General features: G+C 36.1%; 1 protein-coding gene across 8 annotated transcripts in view; it reads right to left on the bottom strand.

Moving 5' to 3' along the window:
* Window positions 1-8,997: 8,997 nt before the first annotated feature.
* Window positions 8,998-20,256, bottom strand: part of STAG2 (STAG2 cohesin complex component) — a 155,699-nt gene continuing 144,440 nt past the window's right edge. For 6 of the 8 annotated variants that reach the window (XM_056125644.1, XM_056125649.1, XM_056125647.1 and 3 more), the window contains exons 31-34: window positions 20,111-20,221; window positions 16,983-17,109; window positions 15,688-15,765; window positions 8,998-10,932 (exon numbers count right to left, since the gene is read on the bottom strand). In XM_056125644.1, the coding sequence (XP_055981619.1) occupies window positions 10,909-10,932; window positions 15,688-15,765; window positions 16,983-17,109; window positions 20,111-20,221 (340 nt within the window). In that variant the 3' untranslated portion in view covers window positions 8,998-10,908. The remainder of the gene's footprint in view (window positions 10,933-15,687; window positions 15,766-16,982; window positions 17,110-20,110; window positions 20,222-20,256) is intronic. The other 2 variants (XM_056125650.1, XM_056125651.1) reach the window with 1 other exon arrangement.

Here is a 20,256-nt window from a genome sequence, read left to right as displayed (position 1 = left end):
GAAACTTTCGCAAAGAAGAAATTCAAATGGCAAAAAGGCACATGAGAAAATGCTCTACATCACTAATCATCAGAGAGATGCAGATCAAAACCACAATGAGATATCATTTCACACCACAGAGACTGGCCCACATCCACAAGAACAAAAGCAACCGGTGCTGGCGCGGATGTGGCGAGAAAGGGACCCTCCTTCACTGCTGGTGGGAATGCCGGCTGGTCCAACCCTTTTGGAAAACAGTATGGACGACTCTCAAAAAATTAGAATTTGATCTGCCATTTGACCCAGGTATAGCACTCCTGGGAATATATCCCAGAGAGGCAAAAAGGTATAGTCGAAGTGACATCTGCAATTGTTTGTTCATTGCAGCACTCTTTACAATAGCCAGAATCTGGAAAAAACCTGAGTGCCCAAGAACAGATGACTGGTTAAAGAAACTTTGGTACATTTACACAATGGAGTACTATGTAGCTGTTAGAAAAGATGAAGTTATGAAATTTACATACAAGTGGTACTACATGGAAAGTATCATGTTAAGCGAAATGAGTCAGAAAGAGCGGGATAGACACAGAAAGATTGCATTCATCTGGGGAACATAAAGCAACAAAAAGGGAGATTAACACCCAGGAATGGCTGAGATTAGTACCAGGAATTTTGCTCCATGAATGGAAGGCCAGCCACAGGCTCTACGTGAAAAGGAAGCTCAGATAGAGAAGAGAGTACCAAATGAAGGGTGTTGTGAGGGCCCTCCCAGGGTGGGAGAAGCATGCTAAAAGTAGTCGATAGACCAAACATGATTGCCACTCAAAGCCTCTCTTGCAAAACACAGTACCTAAAAGAAGAGAGAGAGAACAAAGGGGAATACCCTGCCACAGAGGCAGGATGGGACGGGGGGTGGGGGATGAGGGTTGGGGGGGGATGCTGGGACCCATGGGGATGGATGACGGGCACTGGTGGAGGTATGGGGACTTGATCATAAAAAAAAAAACAACAACAACACTTTAGTAATCTCTTATAGAAGGACTTAATGACCTCTGGGTGAAATACAACAATCTTCACGCATTCTCCTCTAAGGAAACTTTCTGGATCAATTTCAGAAGTTTTTCATAACAAACAATACAAAAAATCATTTTGGGTCTACTTTGGGGCAGGGTTTGGGGTTCGGGAAGGAAACTCCTGAAATATGGTGGTGGGAAGGTGTAATGGCAGTGGGATTGGTGTTCGAATATTGAATGAAATCAAGTATTGTGAACAACTTCAATAATTTTTTTTTAAATGTTAAAAAGAGAAATCTGGGTAAAGTTAGGGCCAGAGGAATAGTAGACCCGGTAGGGCATTTGCCTTGCATGTGGCCAACCCGGGCTTGATACCCGGCATCCTATATGGTCCCCCAAGCACCACCAGGAGTAATTCCTGAGAGCAGAACCAGGAGTAACCCCTGAGCATCGTGTGGTGTGACCCCAAAAGAAAAAAAAGCTGAGTAGAGTGTATACAGGACTTCTTTATATAAATTCTTACAACACTTTTGTAAGACTGGCATTATTTCAAAGTAAAACTCTTCATATATCAATTTTACACCAAAGAAAAACTTGACAAATATTAAATTGTAAATAAATGTCTACTGAAAGAAGATGCAAAAGCAGACATCACTTAGTCATACAAGATAACCAGAAAAAAGACACTCCAGAAAACTATCCTAGATTGTATTTTGCTGTTGTTGTTGTTGTTTGGGGGCAACACCCAGCAATGCTAAGGGATTGAACTCGGGTAGGCTGTATGCAGAGAAAATGCCCTACTCACTGTACTTGTTGCTTTGTCCCCGCTATCCTAGATTGTAGAAGACAAAGACTGCATGTAAGCCACCATAAATCATGGTTGGGTCTTAAAACAAATGGATCCTACACCAACTAATACAGATTAAGTACCTTAAAATGGGATACTGCCCAATAAGGCTATTAGTCAATGCCCAATTCAAAGGTGGTTGTGAAGGATAAACTCCCAGAGGAGGAATAAAGACAAAACATAAGGAAATTCCATCTATAGAGCAGAATCAGAATCTGACCAAGGGACTTCTTCCAACTCCTAAAGCAGTAAAGTCTCAATTTCTATCAGGTTTCCTACAAACCAGCATTGATGTTTCACATCATTATCTTTTCTAAATATGAGTCATTTTAGTTACTCTGTCACGCTTCAACACTCTATTATGTTAGAGGCTATTCACACTAGATCTGATGGAGAAAACCAAGAATTACTCAGCAAAACTGGACTCTGAACTGCATTAAGTAAAAGGATAGTACTTCAAATTGTTTCCCTTGGGTGAGGAGGCAAGTGTGTTAAGTATGCTATAGCAGATATCAAACTGGGTTCTTGTGAAGAGAATCATGTAAGATTCCCATACCAACTACCACAGGTCTTCTGTTTTATGACTTAGTTAACAGCACAAGTTGATACAGGTAAGGTCGGAAGAAAGGCAGGCAGGTAATAAGGTCAGAGGTAGGTGGGGTAAAGGGGACCCCTACCACAGAGACCTGGGTTTATACACATTACATATTCCTGCAACTTGTTTCTGCTGATTGTTTGCAGCATGAGGTCATCTAGAACCTATCTGAATGCAAATATGGGTTAATAACGGAATGACCAACCATATTTCATTTGCCCAAATAAGGGCATGTATGGTGATGTCATCATCACTTATGCAAATAAGATCAGGACGATGACTGATGTGATCACATTGCAAATTAGGATGTTTCCTCCCCTCTTTCTGTTCCCTTCTTGCTTACTTCCTCTCTAAGAATGGTAATTTGGATAAACACAGATGGCCAGAGAGGAGAGACTGAGGGACTTCCAATGGTTTGCCTAAATCCTTTCTGCCCTTCTTCCTGGGCACATGGCTACATTACATTTCTCAGACTCCTTGTGAGTTAGGTCATATAATTAAGTCCTTTTAACAAAATGTGCTCTACTAAAATGTGAAGATAAGTGATGGGTTCTGCTTTCATATCAGACCCACAAAATCCTCCCAAGTGCACTCTATACCATGAGTCTTCTGGGACAGAATGGTGATGATCAAATAATTTAAGAAGTGCTAAAATGGCAAAGCTGACTTGCCATCAGCCTGTATCTTTCACCAACCATATGGAGAAAAGGCACCTGCAATTTGGAAAAGTTGTCCTGAATTACAAGAGAAATGAAATTTATGTATTGTTAATGAATCGCTATTGAATCTTACAGCTTAACATTCTGAATCAATAGAAAGCCCCCCTGGGCTACCAAAGCAGCAAACTCAAGTAAAGACATTCACAGGTGCTAAAATCCAAAGAATATGCCAGAAAAAAACTTTAAATAATACAAAATGACCAGATCAATGTGTTTACAGTTTTGTGCTGAGTCTTCATAGAAAGGACCCTGCCCCCATGAAATATACAATCAGAAAATTTGAATCCAACTCAAACAGATTTTGGCAGATGTGAAAATGGGTGCCATGCTCTGCTCCAAATTTAATCTTTACACCTTCCTCAGTATCTTCTCAACTCACTACAAGTTGAGACTCATTTGTGAAAGGGGATGATGATGGGAGGAAAGAGCCAGGAAAACCCAGAAATATTACATATGGCATTGGTAAGACTGAACCTAATATGGAGGTTGGGGACTTAACATTCTAGTACCGCACAGCTTTAGGAAAGTCACACAGGACACCACTTTGTCAGTTTCCTAGGATGGTGGTTAAAACTCTGGCATCTTCTGCACTCAAAAAATGTCTCACTATTAAAATTTTTTTAAAAAAATGGCACAACTCTCTTTAACATGCCATTGATGGATTAGCCTGGTATACATAGTAGGCTGTGACATGGAAGAAGGGAAAGCTAGACTTTGTAAATAGGCTGGGGCAATAAGAAAATTTGGCAAAATGGTCATTGGAACACTGAAGTTTCAGTGGAATGGTAAACAAAGGCCACACTATAAAACATTCAAGAAAGAAAGGGAGAAGAGGAAATACAGAAGTCCATGCAGGAAAAGGAGAAAAATGGAGCAGTGGTCAGAGGGAGTTTTTAATCAAGGCAATGTTCTAGGGTTTGATCCTTAGTTTTGGAGATGGGAGATATTCATATGTTGTTAGGAATGATCTAATTAAGGGGAACACTAATAATGTAGGAGAATGGAGAAGGGAATCATGTCTTAAAGGTCATCCATGGTAACATCAAGTAATAATATATATATATATAATATATACATATGAATGTAGAGGCAATAATATGGAGATTTAAAGCACAGGCTTTGGCTTCAGACCTGTGTTCAAATCTCATACCCATCACTTATTTTATATGCACTTAAAGCAAGTAGATATAACCTTTGCCTGTTTTCCTATGTATAAAATATTTATGTATGGGGATGAAGAGATAGTACACAGGGTAAGGTGCTTGTCTTGTACGTATTTAACTTCCATTTCCTCATATGGTTCCATAAGCTCATCAGGAGGGATCCTTGAGTGCAGAGCCAGGAATAAAACCTGAGCACTTCAGGGTATGCCCCCAAAACAAGAAAATAAAATGTACATGTACCATAAATGTGTTGTTAAGAATTAACTTACCAGTAAGGCATTTTCAATAGTTTCAATTTTCATGGCACAGAATAATGACCCAACAAATATTGACTTGTATTTCTTCAAAATTAGTTATATTTTTGCTCGAAACACTATAAAATTTAGAAGCTATTTTACCAATGATTCGACAAACTCCTTACTCCTACTCTTCAGATGGCAGAGGATATAAGAAGGTCTAATGTGACTATAACATTTCTATCATTCAACAATTCATCCCATCCTAAAGACTCCCCCACAAATTCTGAGAACATCACTCATTATAAAGTTACCAAAAGTAGCAGTTGTGAAGGCCTGTTTTCATTTTAAAAGCTGATGTGAAGTAGATTAGCAGCAATATTAAGTATTGACCCCCTAAGCAATTATCAAATATTCTTACATTTATGATGGCCATTTAAGCTGTCCCTTTTGACGGAATTCTTAACCTCAATCACTCCAAACCCCTCTTTCACTTAACCCATCTCTCAGCTCTTAAAATTCAAGTAGCTGCTTTATTCATAATAGCTTTAAAAAAAGTAGAAACAACCCAGATGTCCATCAACTACTGAATGGATAAACAAACCATTGCTACACAAAACAAGGATGAATCTCAAAAACATTATGCTGAAACAAACCTTGTACAAAAAGAATACATACATACATATTGTGTGATTTCGCTCAAAATTCTTTTTTTATTTTTTAAATTTAGGAACCATGATCTACAAAACTATTCATAGTTGAGTTTCAGGCATATAACCTATCCCGTCACCAGTGTCAACTTCTTTGACAGCCTCTGAAGGAATGACAGGAATTGACTGGTAAGCAACATCAACAGTCTTACTATGCTGATATCAATGTTCTGTAACTTTGATAAGAGTTTAGGCCAAACAGTTGTAAAATGTTAAAAGCCAGCATATACACAACTCTCTCTCTCATAAATATTTTACACCAAAAGAAATGTTGGGGCAACTAGTATGCAAGAGTCTGATAAATAAGCTTAAGTACTTAGGTGAAGTATACTCACATATGTAATTTACTTTGAAATGCACTGAAGAAATGAGACTGGTGGGTGGATGTGTGACAGATCATGTGTGATAGATCCAGGGCAGTACAACTGAATTCATCATAGATTTTAATGTTGTGTGAAAATTTTCATAATAAAATGTTGAAGGAAGTTGGAGATATGGGTCAGGAATAGAGCATTTCCCTTGTGACTCTGATGACTGATCCCAACATACAAATAAATTTTAAAGCATAATGTTGGAATAAATAGCAGTACTCCTACATTATTAAAAAAATGAATGTGTGGTTACAAGCTGTAATGAAAGCTATGAAGAAAACAAACATGTTATTAAAAGTAAATAAATAACATGGACATGAAGAGAAACTGAAGGCAGAATATATGGGACTCTCTTGCAACATTTCTGTGAATGTTCCAAATACTTGTTACAAAATCTCCAAAAGTTAAAAATGAAAATAATGTTTCATGCATTAAAACAGTTTAAAAAAAACCCTCAAGCATCAGCATTGTAAGAATCCTCCTAGAGCATAGCTATTGTGTCCCTTTTCTGTACTCACATATCAATAAAAACACTGAATACACTGCATTAGGTTTGTATCTACATCAGATCCTACATCAACATGAACACAAAGTCTGGTTGAGGGGCCTGCTCAGAAGTTACCACAAAGCTGGGAACACAGCAGATGTCAAAATTTAGTGTTTCATCACCTAGCTTCTTCAGAACCAAAGATTTGTTGGCTCCTCTTTCGCTAAATAATTAGGTATCAGAAAAAAATCTAATCTAGGACTACTTCATACTACTTCATGTTAAGTCTTTGTAAATCCCCTTTAAGTTACACTGAAGACACCTCCCTCTTCTGGATTATCCTATTTTCCAGTTGTAAAAATCATTAGGGCCAAAAAGAAAGCTCCAAAAGGTTAGAGTGCATGCCTTGCATGCCCAAAGTCCTGAGTTCATCCCCAGCACCATACTCTCCCCACACTGCTAGGTGTAGCCCTGGAAGCCTCCAGCACTAAAGCTGTTTATCTAGCCAGGGTGGCTGAGTATTGCCAAAAGTGGCCCCTGGAATCCTCAGCATTGCTTGGAAGGAACCCCCCCCCCCAAATTAACTAATAACTATTGATGGACTCAGGGATCAACTAAATTTACACCTTCTTTATAGAAGTCATTGGCATAGCATGTTAATAACGTTTCACAACACTTAATTCTATTCTGTAGTTGGTTTATTTTTTGCTTTTTTTGGTAACAACCGGCGATGCACAGGGATTACTTCTGTCTCTGCGCTCAGGAATTACCCCTGGCAGTGGTCAGGAGACCATATGGGATGCTGGTAATCCAACCTGGGTGGGCTGCATGCAAGGCAAACGCCCTAACTGCTGTGCTATTGCTCCAGGCCCTCTGGAGCTGTAATGTTGTTTTTACATTATTTCCAGAGTCAGGGAGATGAAGGCCAAGCAAGCATGCATAAAGCCCCAGTTCACTCTCTCAAAGCTGTGTGCCCCGTCCCCTCAGCACTGCCAGATGTGGCAATGGTGTTTCCCAAGCACTAACACAGAATTGCCACCTTTAGTTAGAATCAGGAATTGCCCACTGGCAGGTCAAGCAACACCAGGAGTGGTCCCAGTGAGCATTACTTGGAAAGACCCTCCAAATCAGATGCTCTGGACTGGAGATAGTGAAGCAAGCATGGCACTGGACTGGCAAGTCGTTGAACTGGGCTCAATACCTAAGCAGAGCCAGGGGTAAGCCCTGAGTACCGTTGAATGTGGAGCATCTCCAAACAAAAGAAAACCCAAAAATACTGTTTCTCCTTTTCATGGAAAAAAATGTGCCAGTTTATCTTTATGCAACTATGGCCCTCCTGTTGATCGTCGATTTGCTCAAGTGGGCCCAGTAACGTCTCCATTGGAGACTTTGTTGTTATTGTGTTTGGCATATCGAATACTCTCGGTAGCTTGCCGGGCTCTCCGAGAGGGGCAGAGGAATCGAACTCGGATCGGCCATGTTGGCCGCCTATAAGGCGAACGCCCTACCTGCTGTGCTATCGCTCCAGCCGTATATTATCCTTATGCATTAAATAGTTTCAGTGTGCCTAGGACTTAGTACAGTCAGAATGCATGGGCTTAAATGTCAATTCTATGTTTTGTTCAATGTAACTTTGTCCAGGTAATTTTAACTTGTGTGTGTATGAAAGTCCCCTTGATTTAACTTTAAAAATGGGGGTGGGGGTTAGTAGGGTAAGAGATGGTAACAGTAATATGTGTTACCTGTTATTCTGATGCTTAGTTACTGTATGTAGACTGCTTAAAACTGTTAAGCTATTAGTAATCACTTATTATGTTTATCCCCGAAAGACCTATGACTTAATACTGCTCTTAAAATGATTTTAACACTGTAGACACAGCATTCTGTAGCATTATACTGGTAATCTTTTTATAGTATAATGCACATCTCATGAACACAGTTAAAACCACAAAAGTTTTCATAAGAATTCAATTAGCAAATTATTTTGTATGACAGCTTTCAGTTACTTCTAATCATTGAACCTTAACTAAGGGAGGTTATACACGCACATGTGCATGCACTTATACACACATAGACCTCCACATACAACTAGTTTTCTTCCTAGCACTTATCACAAGTTTACCTTCTTTCCCACTTTGTTTATATTATTAGATGTACAGAGAAAGACACTAAAAGTTTTGCTTAATTTTAGATCCCTAAGACACACCTGGAATACAGTAGACACTCAAATGTATCCTGAAAATAAGAATAAAGTATATAGACATTTCAGGGTATGCTTAACACATAACGATAAAAATTAAGTTTGCACAGGCTATAGGGACTATACCAATGGTGCTAAGGTGCTGTCCAGTGGTGGTGGAAGGCGGGCACACACCCACAGAGGCATTAACTCTACCAAGGGGTGCCATAAAGCTGCCTGGGGATCATTAAGGTTAACCCCAATTGTGCTTGAGGAGTCACGCATATCAGGGATTGAACTCAAAGTAAAATACATACCAAGCATGTGCTACACCCCTTTGGGCCAAGTCCCTTTGCCCCAATAGTTCTGATTTTTAGTAATAATCTAATTAGGTTCCAAATAATAACCTAACTTTGAATTTATTATTAAGATACATATGATTTATTAAAAGTACAAGATATTTGGCCTGCAGCGATGGTACAGGATGTAAGTCGCCAAGTGTTTTGCATGAAACCAGTTTGGATGATCCTAGTTTGATCGCCAGCATCACATATGGTTCCCTGAGTATCACAGCATGTGGTAGAAGATCCAGTATATACGTTTATAAATTATTCCCACCGAAATGTGTTAAAAGATATAATATGTTCTAAACATATATGACCCTCCTTCTTCAATTACAAAAGATAAAACATACAACATACTGTAGGTTTATTTTTATTCAAAAAGTTACTGTCTCAAGACATAAATACAAATCAGAAAACAGTACAATTAGGACAATAGAATGTGGAGGACAACAGGTTAGAGTAATATATAAAACATTTTTAGCTGGTTGAAAACAAAGCTGTAAGAACTGCTTTCACAAAGAAGTATTCCTTTCAAGAGTGAGAAAAAAAAATCAACTTAGGTTCAAAATCATATATACAGTCCTCTCAGCAGTTCTAGTAAATGCAATGGTGTGAAAAACAACATAGGCAATACTTTTGCACATAACAAATATATGTTGATGGAAAATCTGTTAGACAAGTCCGGTTTCACTTGTTATTAACCATGATTTAATAAAATAATTGTATTTATCATGATCTTTTAGCTAACCTATGGTTTTTGGCTACCACAGCCCAATGCTTGATGATTTCTGACTCTAAGAACTGGAAGCCTTTTGGTATTCACCCATCGGAAGATATTCTTGTATTGCAAGCATATTAAGGCATGGAATGATTAAAATAATATACCTCAAGAACTGAGAGACGACTGACAAAAGATAGATATACATGTAATATAAGTTAATATTTTGTTTTAAACGATGTCTAGCTGCCTAAGCCTCGCAAAATGAGTTGATGTCAAAATGGCAAGTAGCCACTTTCTGTTTTAAAACTAATTTATTTGTGAAAGGACATAAAATGAAGTTTAAAGCTTAGCTTTCAAAGAATATTATGGGTTATGAATTCTATTATCCCATCTAATTTACATACAGAGGAAATGTACTGTAACCTGTTAGAAGTATCTTTAACCTGAAGACTGCTTGCAAAGACAGATAGATAAAACAATATAAAATACAAATTTAAAAATCATTTTAAAGCATGAACACTCATGCTTTTCTATTTTAAACATTGTTAAACTTTCAATATATTTCTGAAACCTCATAATTTTAAGTTGGAATTTAAAAGTAAGAAAAAACTAAACAAACTGCGCAATTATAAAATCAGCACCAATTCATATATATATATAATTTTATTTAAAATTTAGATCCCTATTCCCACACTCTAATAAGCTGTATAATTTTTGTTTAGAATTTTTCTGCAAACATACTACAATAAGCTTCTTTTATTTGGAGACAAAATACAGTGGCACTACTGGAAGGAATATCACAACATTACATTTTTATCTTAAAGGACAAGCAAACTTTCAGGGTTGATAATGGGATAAGCATGTTTGAGACTGGTTACCTTCTGGCAGTTCACTGCATCTGGATATTTCTGAAAAGTATAGAGAAGCTCTTGAATTTTAAAAATATCTTAAAATACATTTTAGATGAAAAAATTGTAAAAGTTCTGCTTATAAGTTTACTTTTCTCCACAATTACAATATTTAAAAGAAAGCTCTGTTGATTGATGTTTTTTAAGCATTTAAATTTAGAATGCTAAAAACAATTCATTCTATTCTATGATTTGGGGGTAAGGGAATAAATTCATTCTTAACTTTTTTTCTTGGATGTAAACAGAAATCCAGCAGAGGTCATCATTACTTAGTACACCCAGTAGATAAACGTGAGAGAATTCATGTCTGTACCAAACGCCTCTTCAGATTGTTATATTTTCTTTAAAAAAAGCATGAAGTATTTGATTCAAAAGCCAACTAACAGCGCATAAATAAAATATTTACTTTCTAAGAAAAACTGTAGCTTATCATCAAATTGTTTACTTGTCCTTTACTTTTATTCAGGCAAACAAAACTGCCCCTCAATGCACTTGATCTTGGTAAGCATAAACATGTTATATTCTCCTTAGAGAAAAATCTGTACAGAATTTCACTGTATCTACCACACTTTATTTTTAAAATTTCCTCTTCCACTTAGAAAATGACTTCACCAGAGATTTAACTGTGTACTGGTATTAAAACATTGACACCCCAAGAACCTAATGAGAGAAGGAAAAAAAATGTTGTTAAAATTATCATTTTAATGAAAAATTCATCTATTATATATTAACAATTTTAAGCTTAATACCATACCAACAAAGCAGTTTGAAAAACTTCAGATACATAATTTTAAAATTTAAAAGACCACTGATATATATTAAAATAATTACATCGGCCTAATCAAGGTGCTACTTACCTCACATTAATATTAATAACTCAGAATAGATCATGTCATTTGTTTATAAACATCCTTAATGCCCACATAATGCCTGAAATACAGGCACTCAGCACTTGTTAAATGAACAGATTAATATGCTTCTTGACACTTTTGGCAGAAGTTCATTAAAAAAAGAGCATAAATATGTCTTGCAAACATGGTCATCTGCATGGTGAAGTGTGAACATGGAGAACAAAATGCCCAAGAAGAAATCATGCAGAAAATAAATTTCTTTAGGAAATCTGGGTGAGTAAAAAGAATGGAACTACAAATTTAAGAAGTCAAGTAGTAAGTAAGTAAGGTGAAATCAGGTCAAACTAATTTATATTGACTGCTCTGTACAATCCAGGTGGAGAAATTGTAGGCAAAATCTAGTAATTACATGTCACTGACTGAAAAGTAAAAAAGCATATGATGAATTGAACAACTCTCCCTTGTAGATTAAACAAGACAAAAACTTTTAGCTATACATATACTAAAAGTCATACTATTCAATTAAAATTTTAGCGTTTAGTAGACCAGAGAGATGGCTCAAAGGTCTGGAGCACATACACTGCATGTGGCTGGCCCAGGTTTGATCTGTATTACTACATGGTTCCCTCTGTGGGAGAAGCCCAAGAGTGCTGATCAATCAAACTAAGAAACAATTATCTAATTTCAGCGTCTGTGTAGTATATACTCAAGGAAGATGTTAGGTATCGACAAGAACAAAGAGAATTAATGTACCCCACTTCTTACCTGCCATTTATCTAAACCACTACCATGACTCACACCCCTTGTCTACCTACCACCTTCCAAAAAAATTCTGGGATCACCTTTGTTTATTCAGAATTTGGGTGACTAGAACTTTTCCACCAAAGCCACTCAATGTCTCTTTTGCAAACCACAGCACTCAAAAGGAGAGAGATAACAAAAGGGTATGCCCTGCCACAGAGGTAGCGTGGGATGGGGGGATTGGAGGTGGGAGGGATACTGGGACTGGTGGTGGTAGAGGGATGGGTATTCGATCATTGTATAACTGAAACCCAAGCACAAAAATTTGTAAGTCTACAACTGTACCTCATGGTGTTTCACTAATAAAAATTTAAGGAAAAAAAAAATAAAGCAAAAATAATAAAAAAAAGAGAAAACTACGTGGTATGTAAAATTTACTTGTAGCCATAACACTATGACCCAAGGTAAGGGAAAGTATAATGATGAATAAAGGACAAAATTTCAATAAACAATTCTTAGTATTATTAAGTATGGTATGAAGTACTCAAGTTCTTTCCAGAGAGCCTAATTAGAATCCACCTGAACTGACTTTTTTTGTATTTGTAAGACTTTGTTACAGGCATATATATATTCCTGAAACATTAAATTTAGCCCTATATTCTGAACCCTTCTTTTATAAATTCTGTACCACAGTAAGAGAATCTCCCCACAGGAAAATATTAAGTGACATGTACTCGCATTTAAGCATACGTTTTAAAGTACAAACAGAAAGTTTTGGTATTTTTGGCAATCAGTAGTCCATTAGGAGGAGAAAGCAACCATTATCACAGTAGGAGAAACCAATGTGGTTTCTAGATATAAACCACAAATATAGAACCGTATGTACTATAAAACCCACACTGAGCTCAGATTTTTTATATTACCACTATGAATAATGTGGATGTTACCAAGATATACTTAGAATTTAAAGTATCTACCCAAGAATGCTTTGGATTACTTTGAATTTTCTGAATAGTTCTGAGAACTCACCATAGGCTTAAATAAAAAACAGATGTAGGCTATTGTATAAAGGCAAACTCAATTTTTTAACATTTAAACAAACTTAAAATATATATGTACAAATGTTCTGAAGTTACTAAAACACTTAAAATTTGAGCATTCGGTTATGTAACTGCTGCCATCATGTGGTAATACTATAAAACTACAGATAAAGAAGTATGTGCCCATTCTTCTAACTTAAGAAGAGGCAAAACTACTATTCCCTGAGTTAGAATCAATAAATGTGGTGCAAAAATATTTTATAAATAAAAAGCAATGATTAAGTCCACATCTTTCACTTCATTCAGATCAGTTTTCTATAAATGTTAAATATTATAAATAAATTTACATTATTGCTTTATTTTTCAGCAATCTCAAATGAGGAAACACCATTTTAAAATGTCCAGCGATAAGCAAATGCCTAATTTTTCCTGACTTACATCAACACAAGAAAAAATTAGATTTCCGGGGGGCTGGAGTGATAGTACAGTGGGTAGGGTGCTTGCACGTGGTCGACCCGGGTTGATTCCCAGCATCCCATATGGTCCCCCGAGCACTGCCAGGAGTAATTCCTGAGTGCATGAGCCAGGAGCAACCCCTGTGCATCGCCGGGTGTGACCCCCAAAAAATCAGATTTCCAACTGCCACATTGGCTCTAACTACAGTTAAACAATTTCAAAATTTGGGTTGTTTTTGGTTTATCTTTCAAAATCAAGTCTAAATATGTTAGTTCTGGGAAGTAAAACATAGAGACAGTATAATATTTTTTAAATAAAAGGAACTAATTACTAATAAATTATTAGTATTCTGATACAAAAGCTGCATAAATCAGAGCAAGCCACTGAACTATCTCTTCAGTCTAAGTGTGCTAGGTGTTGAAGTGGGAGCCGTACCACCTTTCTCACAGGGCCGCTGAGAGAAAATATTGCCTAGCATGTGAAAAGCACTAAAACTTAAAATTAGCTTCCATTCTTTTTATTTCAAAATGAGTCAAGATACTTCAGCAGAGCATTTCTCAATTGGGAGCTACGTGTGTCCTGTGGGCCCTCAGGATAGTCCAACGGACTACAGGTAAACATTGCGTAAATGGAGGGGGTGGAGAATGAGACTAGAATGCCAACCGGTAGGAAAAGGGACGCACAGGAGGGAAACAAGGTCAGAAAGAAGCAATGACCAGAAAACTCTTGTGGAACATTGCTCTAGAATACAACCTTCTTGGTGGCAAAAGGGGTTATTTTATTAATTTTAGCACCAAACTTTAGTCCAAAAAAATGAATTAGTGTATTTCATCATATCTACATGAAAACTCTCATACACTTTAATATGCTTTTAAAATACAGACTTATGGACAGGTTTGGATGACCTACTCCTGTCACTCAAAAGTATGATCTTCAGGAGCCAGAGAGAGAGAATACAGCTGGCAATTGCATGTGGCTAATCTGGGTTTGATCCCTGGCACCTGACATGGGCTCCCAGCCCACAAGGGCTGATGCCTAAGCACAGCTAGGTGTGGCCCAAAAATCTAAATTTAAAAGAAAACAACAACAAAAATATGGTCTTCAGTCCTGATGTATCGGTGATACTTGTTAGAGATGCAGAATGCCAGGACATACTGTTCCAGACCTACTGGAGCATACTCTATATTTCAATGTTCTCTCCAGATGATTCATATGCACCTTAAAGACTGAGAAGCTCTGGTTTCAACTCTAGTTTAAATGCTCCTAAGGGGATTTGTCCAAGTATTTCTTTATTTATTATTGCTCTCTGACACTATGTCCTCTGTCTCAGATAACTGGCTTTAATATGTTAGAGTTAGGACATCCAAAGTCTTCTAGAATATATTAAAACATAATATAAAAAAGAAACAAGAAACATATTATGAGGTGCCTGGAGGGCAAGAACAGAATGGCAGAACAGTCACCTGATATTGTAGGGATTGAAAGGAAAGTACATAATTGAGTAGACAGTAAAAAGTGCAATGGAAGGACACTAAATTTATTATTTAACATATAAAACTAAGTACCTACACTAAGCAAAGCAGAATTCACAAAATGGGTAAAATCAACACTGACCAGAGTCAGTCTATTAGGTACAATGCAGTATCAGTCTGATAATTATAAAAAAAATTAAAATATCTGGAGATGTCAGCTGCTACTGCACAGATGATATCAGAACTTACTACCAAAAAGAATTCACTTAAAGTAAAAGTAAAAGAGCAAAACTGTTGGAAAGGAAAGCTTATACAAAATCTTGGGAGTCATGAAATAGAATAGTATTTGAAAAGAACTAGAACATTTGGTAAGGATGGAATAGAGGATATATATTTAAGCAAAGGCCAAAAGTTAAGCTGACAAAATAATTTGATCACAGAAAGCTTTGTCAGGAAGAGAAAAGTATTTTTTTCTTAATACCAATGGGAAAAAATTAAATGAAATCATCTTGTACTTTAAAAGATGAACCCAAACAAGCTAAGGGTGTAACTTAAAGATCAAGTTAAAGGTTAATGCAACAGTATAAGTAAAAACTGAATAGAACCTGAACTAAGGTATTGCTGGCATATATATATCCCCTATACTCCATATTAACAGTTTCAATGGAACAGGGATTCAAAAGCACTTTGTAATCTGTCACCATCACTTGCCTCCCTTGAAATATCTTCTGCTTGCCTTTTTCTCTAGTTCACTTGTTTTAGCCATTCTTAATATACCTTCTTAAAATTCATATTCAAGAGACTGTTGATACTTTTTGATTTTTCTATTCTGAGATACATTTAAACTAAACCTACCGATTCATCCATAATTGAAGCTGGATCAAAGAAATCAGGCTTCAGTTCTGTTCTCTCTCGTCTGTTCTTTGAAGGTGGCTAAGGGGTAAAAAAGAAAGGAAGAAAGTTGACAGCTTATGTATCTAATAAAGCAGACAGTAACTGAAAAATACTGGTTACTAATTAAGTGCTCACATGCCCTATGAAATTGCAAGTGTACCTTACAATACTTTAAATTCTGCATATTTGAAAAAGAGAATGTTTAAAATACAAAAAAGCAATTCAACGGCAGAAAATTATTCTGACAAAACTAGAAAATTCATTTTGTGTTTTATTTTAAAAAATGCCTCCCTTAAATCATTTTTCTTTAAAGGCATCAATTTACAATGATTGCTCTGAAGAGAAACCATGTTTAAATGATTCCTCCCTTAAGGAGAATATACCATAATATCAATGTCACTGTCCTCCCGTTGTTCATCAATTTGCTCGAGTGGGCCCAGTAACATTGTGAGACTTGATGTTACTGTGTTTGGCACATCGAATACATCACAGGTAGCTTGCCAGGCTCTGCCGTATCTTGGGCGAGATACTCTCGGCAGTCTGCTGGGCTATCCGAGAGGGGAGGAGGAATCGAACTCAAGCTGACCAGGTCGGATGCATGCAAGGCAAATAACCTACCCACTGTGCTATTGCTACAGCCACCATAATATACTGAAAAAATATAATTAGACCACCTGGATTAAATGAAGTCTGTATTCCTTCTCTTTACTCTTGTCTACTTATTATGTTAACTAAGCTTCAAAATCGACAACTTCACAAAGTTGAGTGAGAAATATGACAAATATATATAGAAACATTCAGTATATAATCAAGTCCTATGATTATCATTAATAAAGAATATGTTCTTCCATATATCTAAGCTGAATGCTAAATTAATTTAAATTCATTATCTGATATGAAAATTTTCTCAATAAAATCATCAAGTAAAGTGTGCACTGCTTTGATAACAATGAATGGAAAACTCTATCAGGTAATGTGATAGTATAATATTAAACAAAATGTATATTTTACACCAATACATTTGTAAGTTACTCTGAAAGGGAACTATGGCATTGTTATCATCCTATACTAGGATCTAACAAACTTTTACCAACTCCCCTCAACCTCAATCTCTTATCATTTATCTATAAAACTGACAACTACTTAACAATTTTGAAAAAAAAATTCATGGCAAGTATCTGTTGCCTCTAATAAATATACAACTTAATTGCCAAAGAGTTTGAATGGAAAATATTATAAAAGTCTTTGTTTCTTACTAAGTCTATATCCATGGTGTCAAAATCCATCCCCTCGTTAAGATCTTCAATCCTCCCTTCTGAGGACATCATAACATCTTCAACAATTGGCTCTTCATCATCTTCCATTAGGCTTGTACCACGCCGACTAGAGAAACATAAACCAATGTTAGATCTGAACCAATGCTGTGAGTATTAGTATACTGGCAGCAACTATGTAGTTCTCTATATCAAGTGTAATGGAAAATGATGAAATTCAAGGTCAGGGAGAATGATTAGGCATTGAAAATGTCATCGATGATGTCAAAACAGCAATGTTCACTGCCTTAAAATGCTAAGGAGTTATGCTTATTCTATACACTTCATTTAGTTTGATAAGTTCTGATATCACATACAAAAGTTCAATGAGAATTCCGCACGTGGGACAGACAAGATACCTCAAATCCTTTTTGAAAGTAGGCAGGGTACAAACTGATAAACATAAAACAGAGACCAAAGAAATGACATTTTGGGAATACATGATTCTGTTAATATATAATATTGATCTTACCCATCATTTACTCATTCACTCTACCTAAAACATGCATCGGCACTTGCTCATTCACACAGTATCGGCTATGTGCCAAACTTTCGCCATGTTCCATGGATGCAAAAAAAAAAAGACATGTTCCTGCCCTCAAGGGGCTTACAGTCTAATATGGAAAACAGATAATCATGACAAAATATGATATAACTATTGCAAGAAAACTGTATTTGCATAAAATGTCATAAAAATACTGAAAGAAATCTTTCTGCTTCAGGAATAACTGAGCAACATTTGTGCTGAAAACTGGACTCAGTGTCTTATTAAACTAATAACTAATTATAGAAAACTTAGATGAAAATAAGACTGAAAAGTTCTGTATCTTAACATATTAAATCTAAAGAATAAACCAAAATGTTAAATTCACAAATTAAGCCCAAATTTGCAGAAGTTGAGACAATGAAATTATGAAACTAAAAGTGATTTTTCTGTCACACTTTGTTCAAAATTACCTCTTTTCCCAACCCATCCTCCAAATCAATGACTTATTACTTATTAAATGCTTGTTTACAAATACAATATCAGGTTGAATCTTGAAATATACAGATAATCAGAAATAATTTTGAATCTATGATACCTGAACAGATAGGTTGACAATGGCCCCTATTTCCTACAAGTACTGAATAATGTATGACAACTTTACTGTATTTGATGGAGGCAGCTATGAAGGGAACATGTATGTTTAGTGAGTCATGTGATGGAAAACCAGAAATCCATTCTGCATTTCATCTGGCATATAAGAAAGAGATAATATTTTAACTACAAAAACCACAGATAAAATGAAAGTATTTTCATTTATAGGGCAGATATCATTGGGCAGAAAAATCACAGTAAAATAGAAATATATTACAGTTTCTGGCAGTAAACTACTTATGGTCCAGCAACCAAAAGAACTTTCTGGTAATAGTAATTTAACTACAGTTTTCTATGTAATGGTGAATTAAATTACAAATGAAAAATAATGATAAATGGTACTGAATAATGAGATGCTGTGAAGCTGATGAAAAGTTTTTCAGAGGAGAATTATGGATCAAATGAATGCACAGCAAAATTTGGAATGTTAGAACTGCCAACTGGTTGGAAGTTTAAGTTAGTTTGGACTCCAACAAGCAAAAACTATATAAAGGGCAATATGGCCATAGAAACAGGGGCTAGGGCTGTGATTTAGTGGTATATTGAATGCCTAGCATATGTGAAGTTCAGGGTTCAATCCCTGGCACTGCAAAAAAAAAAATACATATATATATATACAAACACAGAATAGGGGCCAGAACCAAGTGATAGTGCAGAGGATGACAATATTGGACAAGTTAGGATCAGAATCCCATGTATGTAATGGAGTATGCTCTGTCTATAGAGGTTCTCAAGACCACTATAGTGATAATGTTAATTTCAATAGTCTACCACTCACGTAGCAAATGATCATTTCTTAAAAATTAAGCTTACATCATTCAAAAACCAACAAAACAAAAATAGAAATTTTAAAAAGGTAACAATTACGATCTTCAAGCATTAAAACATATGCCACATTATTTACAATTACAAAGCTTTTAAACTCCAAGATTTAAATAGCCAGAATCATAGTAACTTTTCCTTTATACCAAAATCATCTAATGACTGCTTATCTGCCATTTTATTTGGAGTCAAAGCTAATAAAGATTTATAAAATTTTATACAGATTCCATTAATAACAAAGTACTTAAAATTAAACTACATTTTTTTAGCAATGACATTCACTCATTCAATGAACATTTACTTAGCACTTTTTATGTGCCAAGCACTGACAGGTAATAAAAACGGTCCCTGCCCTTTAGGAGCTCACAGTCTAGAGAAAGGGACAAACTCATAAACAAATAATTACAATACAATCTGATTAAGCGCTATAAGAAATATACATAAGTGTTATGGAGCCCAGATGACTGCAGCTTCATATAAAATGACACCTGAACTTATTCTTCACAGTGATTTCACCAGTTGCCAGGAATGAGAAATAGTGCTAAAATATAGGTAGGAGCCATATTCTGAAGGATTCTGCATGCCATGAGCTAAGAGGGGTTTGAACTTTATCTTAATAGGCAATAGGGAGCTATGGAAAGATTTTAAACAAAAGTTACATGATCCAATTTTTATTCTAAAAAATGTAATTTCTGATGGTAGTGTGAATGATGAAGTGGCGGTGAGAGAGTGAGGGGGTGGGATTTGGTGAGAAGATAAATGGGACATTTGAGGGAAGAAAACAAGTTAGAAAGTCAATACAATAGTTCAGGTGAGAGATGAGCACCTGAACTATGGTGGGGAATCAAGATAGCCATTAAGTTTGTGTACCAAATAAACAAGGACTCGAATTTTTCCAACAGATCAACCTAAGATTGGCCCTTGAGCTAACTAGTTAATAGTTTTAAAAATATTTTTTCTGTTGGAAAGACCAAGTTTTATTAGTTCCTTGATTATTTCAGCTTAGTTAACTCTAAAATTTGCTGAAATTTTTAGATAAGGCACACGATAAAATATGTTAAAATGAATTAGTGAACTTCCTAGACTCAGACAATAAGGCACTCTCACTTACATGGCATGCTGAAGATTAGTTCGCAGTTTAACATAGCTCATTGCTGCTCTCTCCTGTTGTTGCCTTGCTTCCTCTTGTTGTCTCTGAGCTAACATCCATGTTACCTGCGTGCTTCAAGGAGAATTTTATTCTTCTTTTAACTTAAC

The sequence above is a fragment of the Sorex fumeus genome, unplaced genomic scaffold (genome assembly GCF_029834395.1).
Source record: "Sorex fumeus unplaced genomic scaffold, SorFum_2.1 ptg000058l, whole genome shotgun sequence".
NCBI classification, from domain to species: Eukaryota; Metazoa; Chordata; class Mammalia; order Eulipotyphla; family Soricidae; genus Sorex; species Sorex fumeus.
This window is presented reverse-complemented; position numbering and strand designations above follow the sequence as displayed.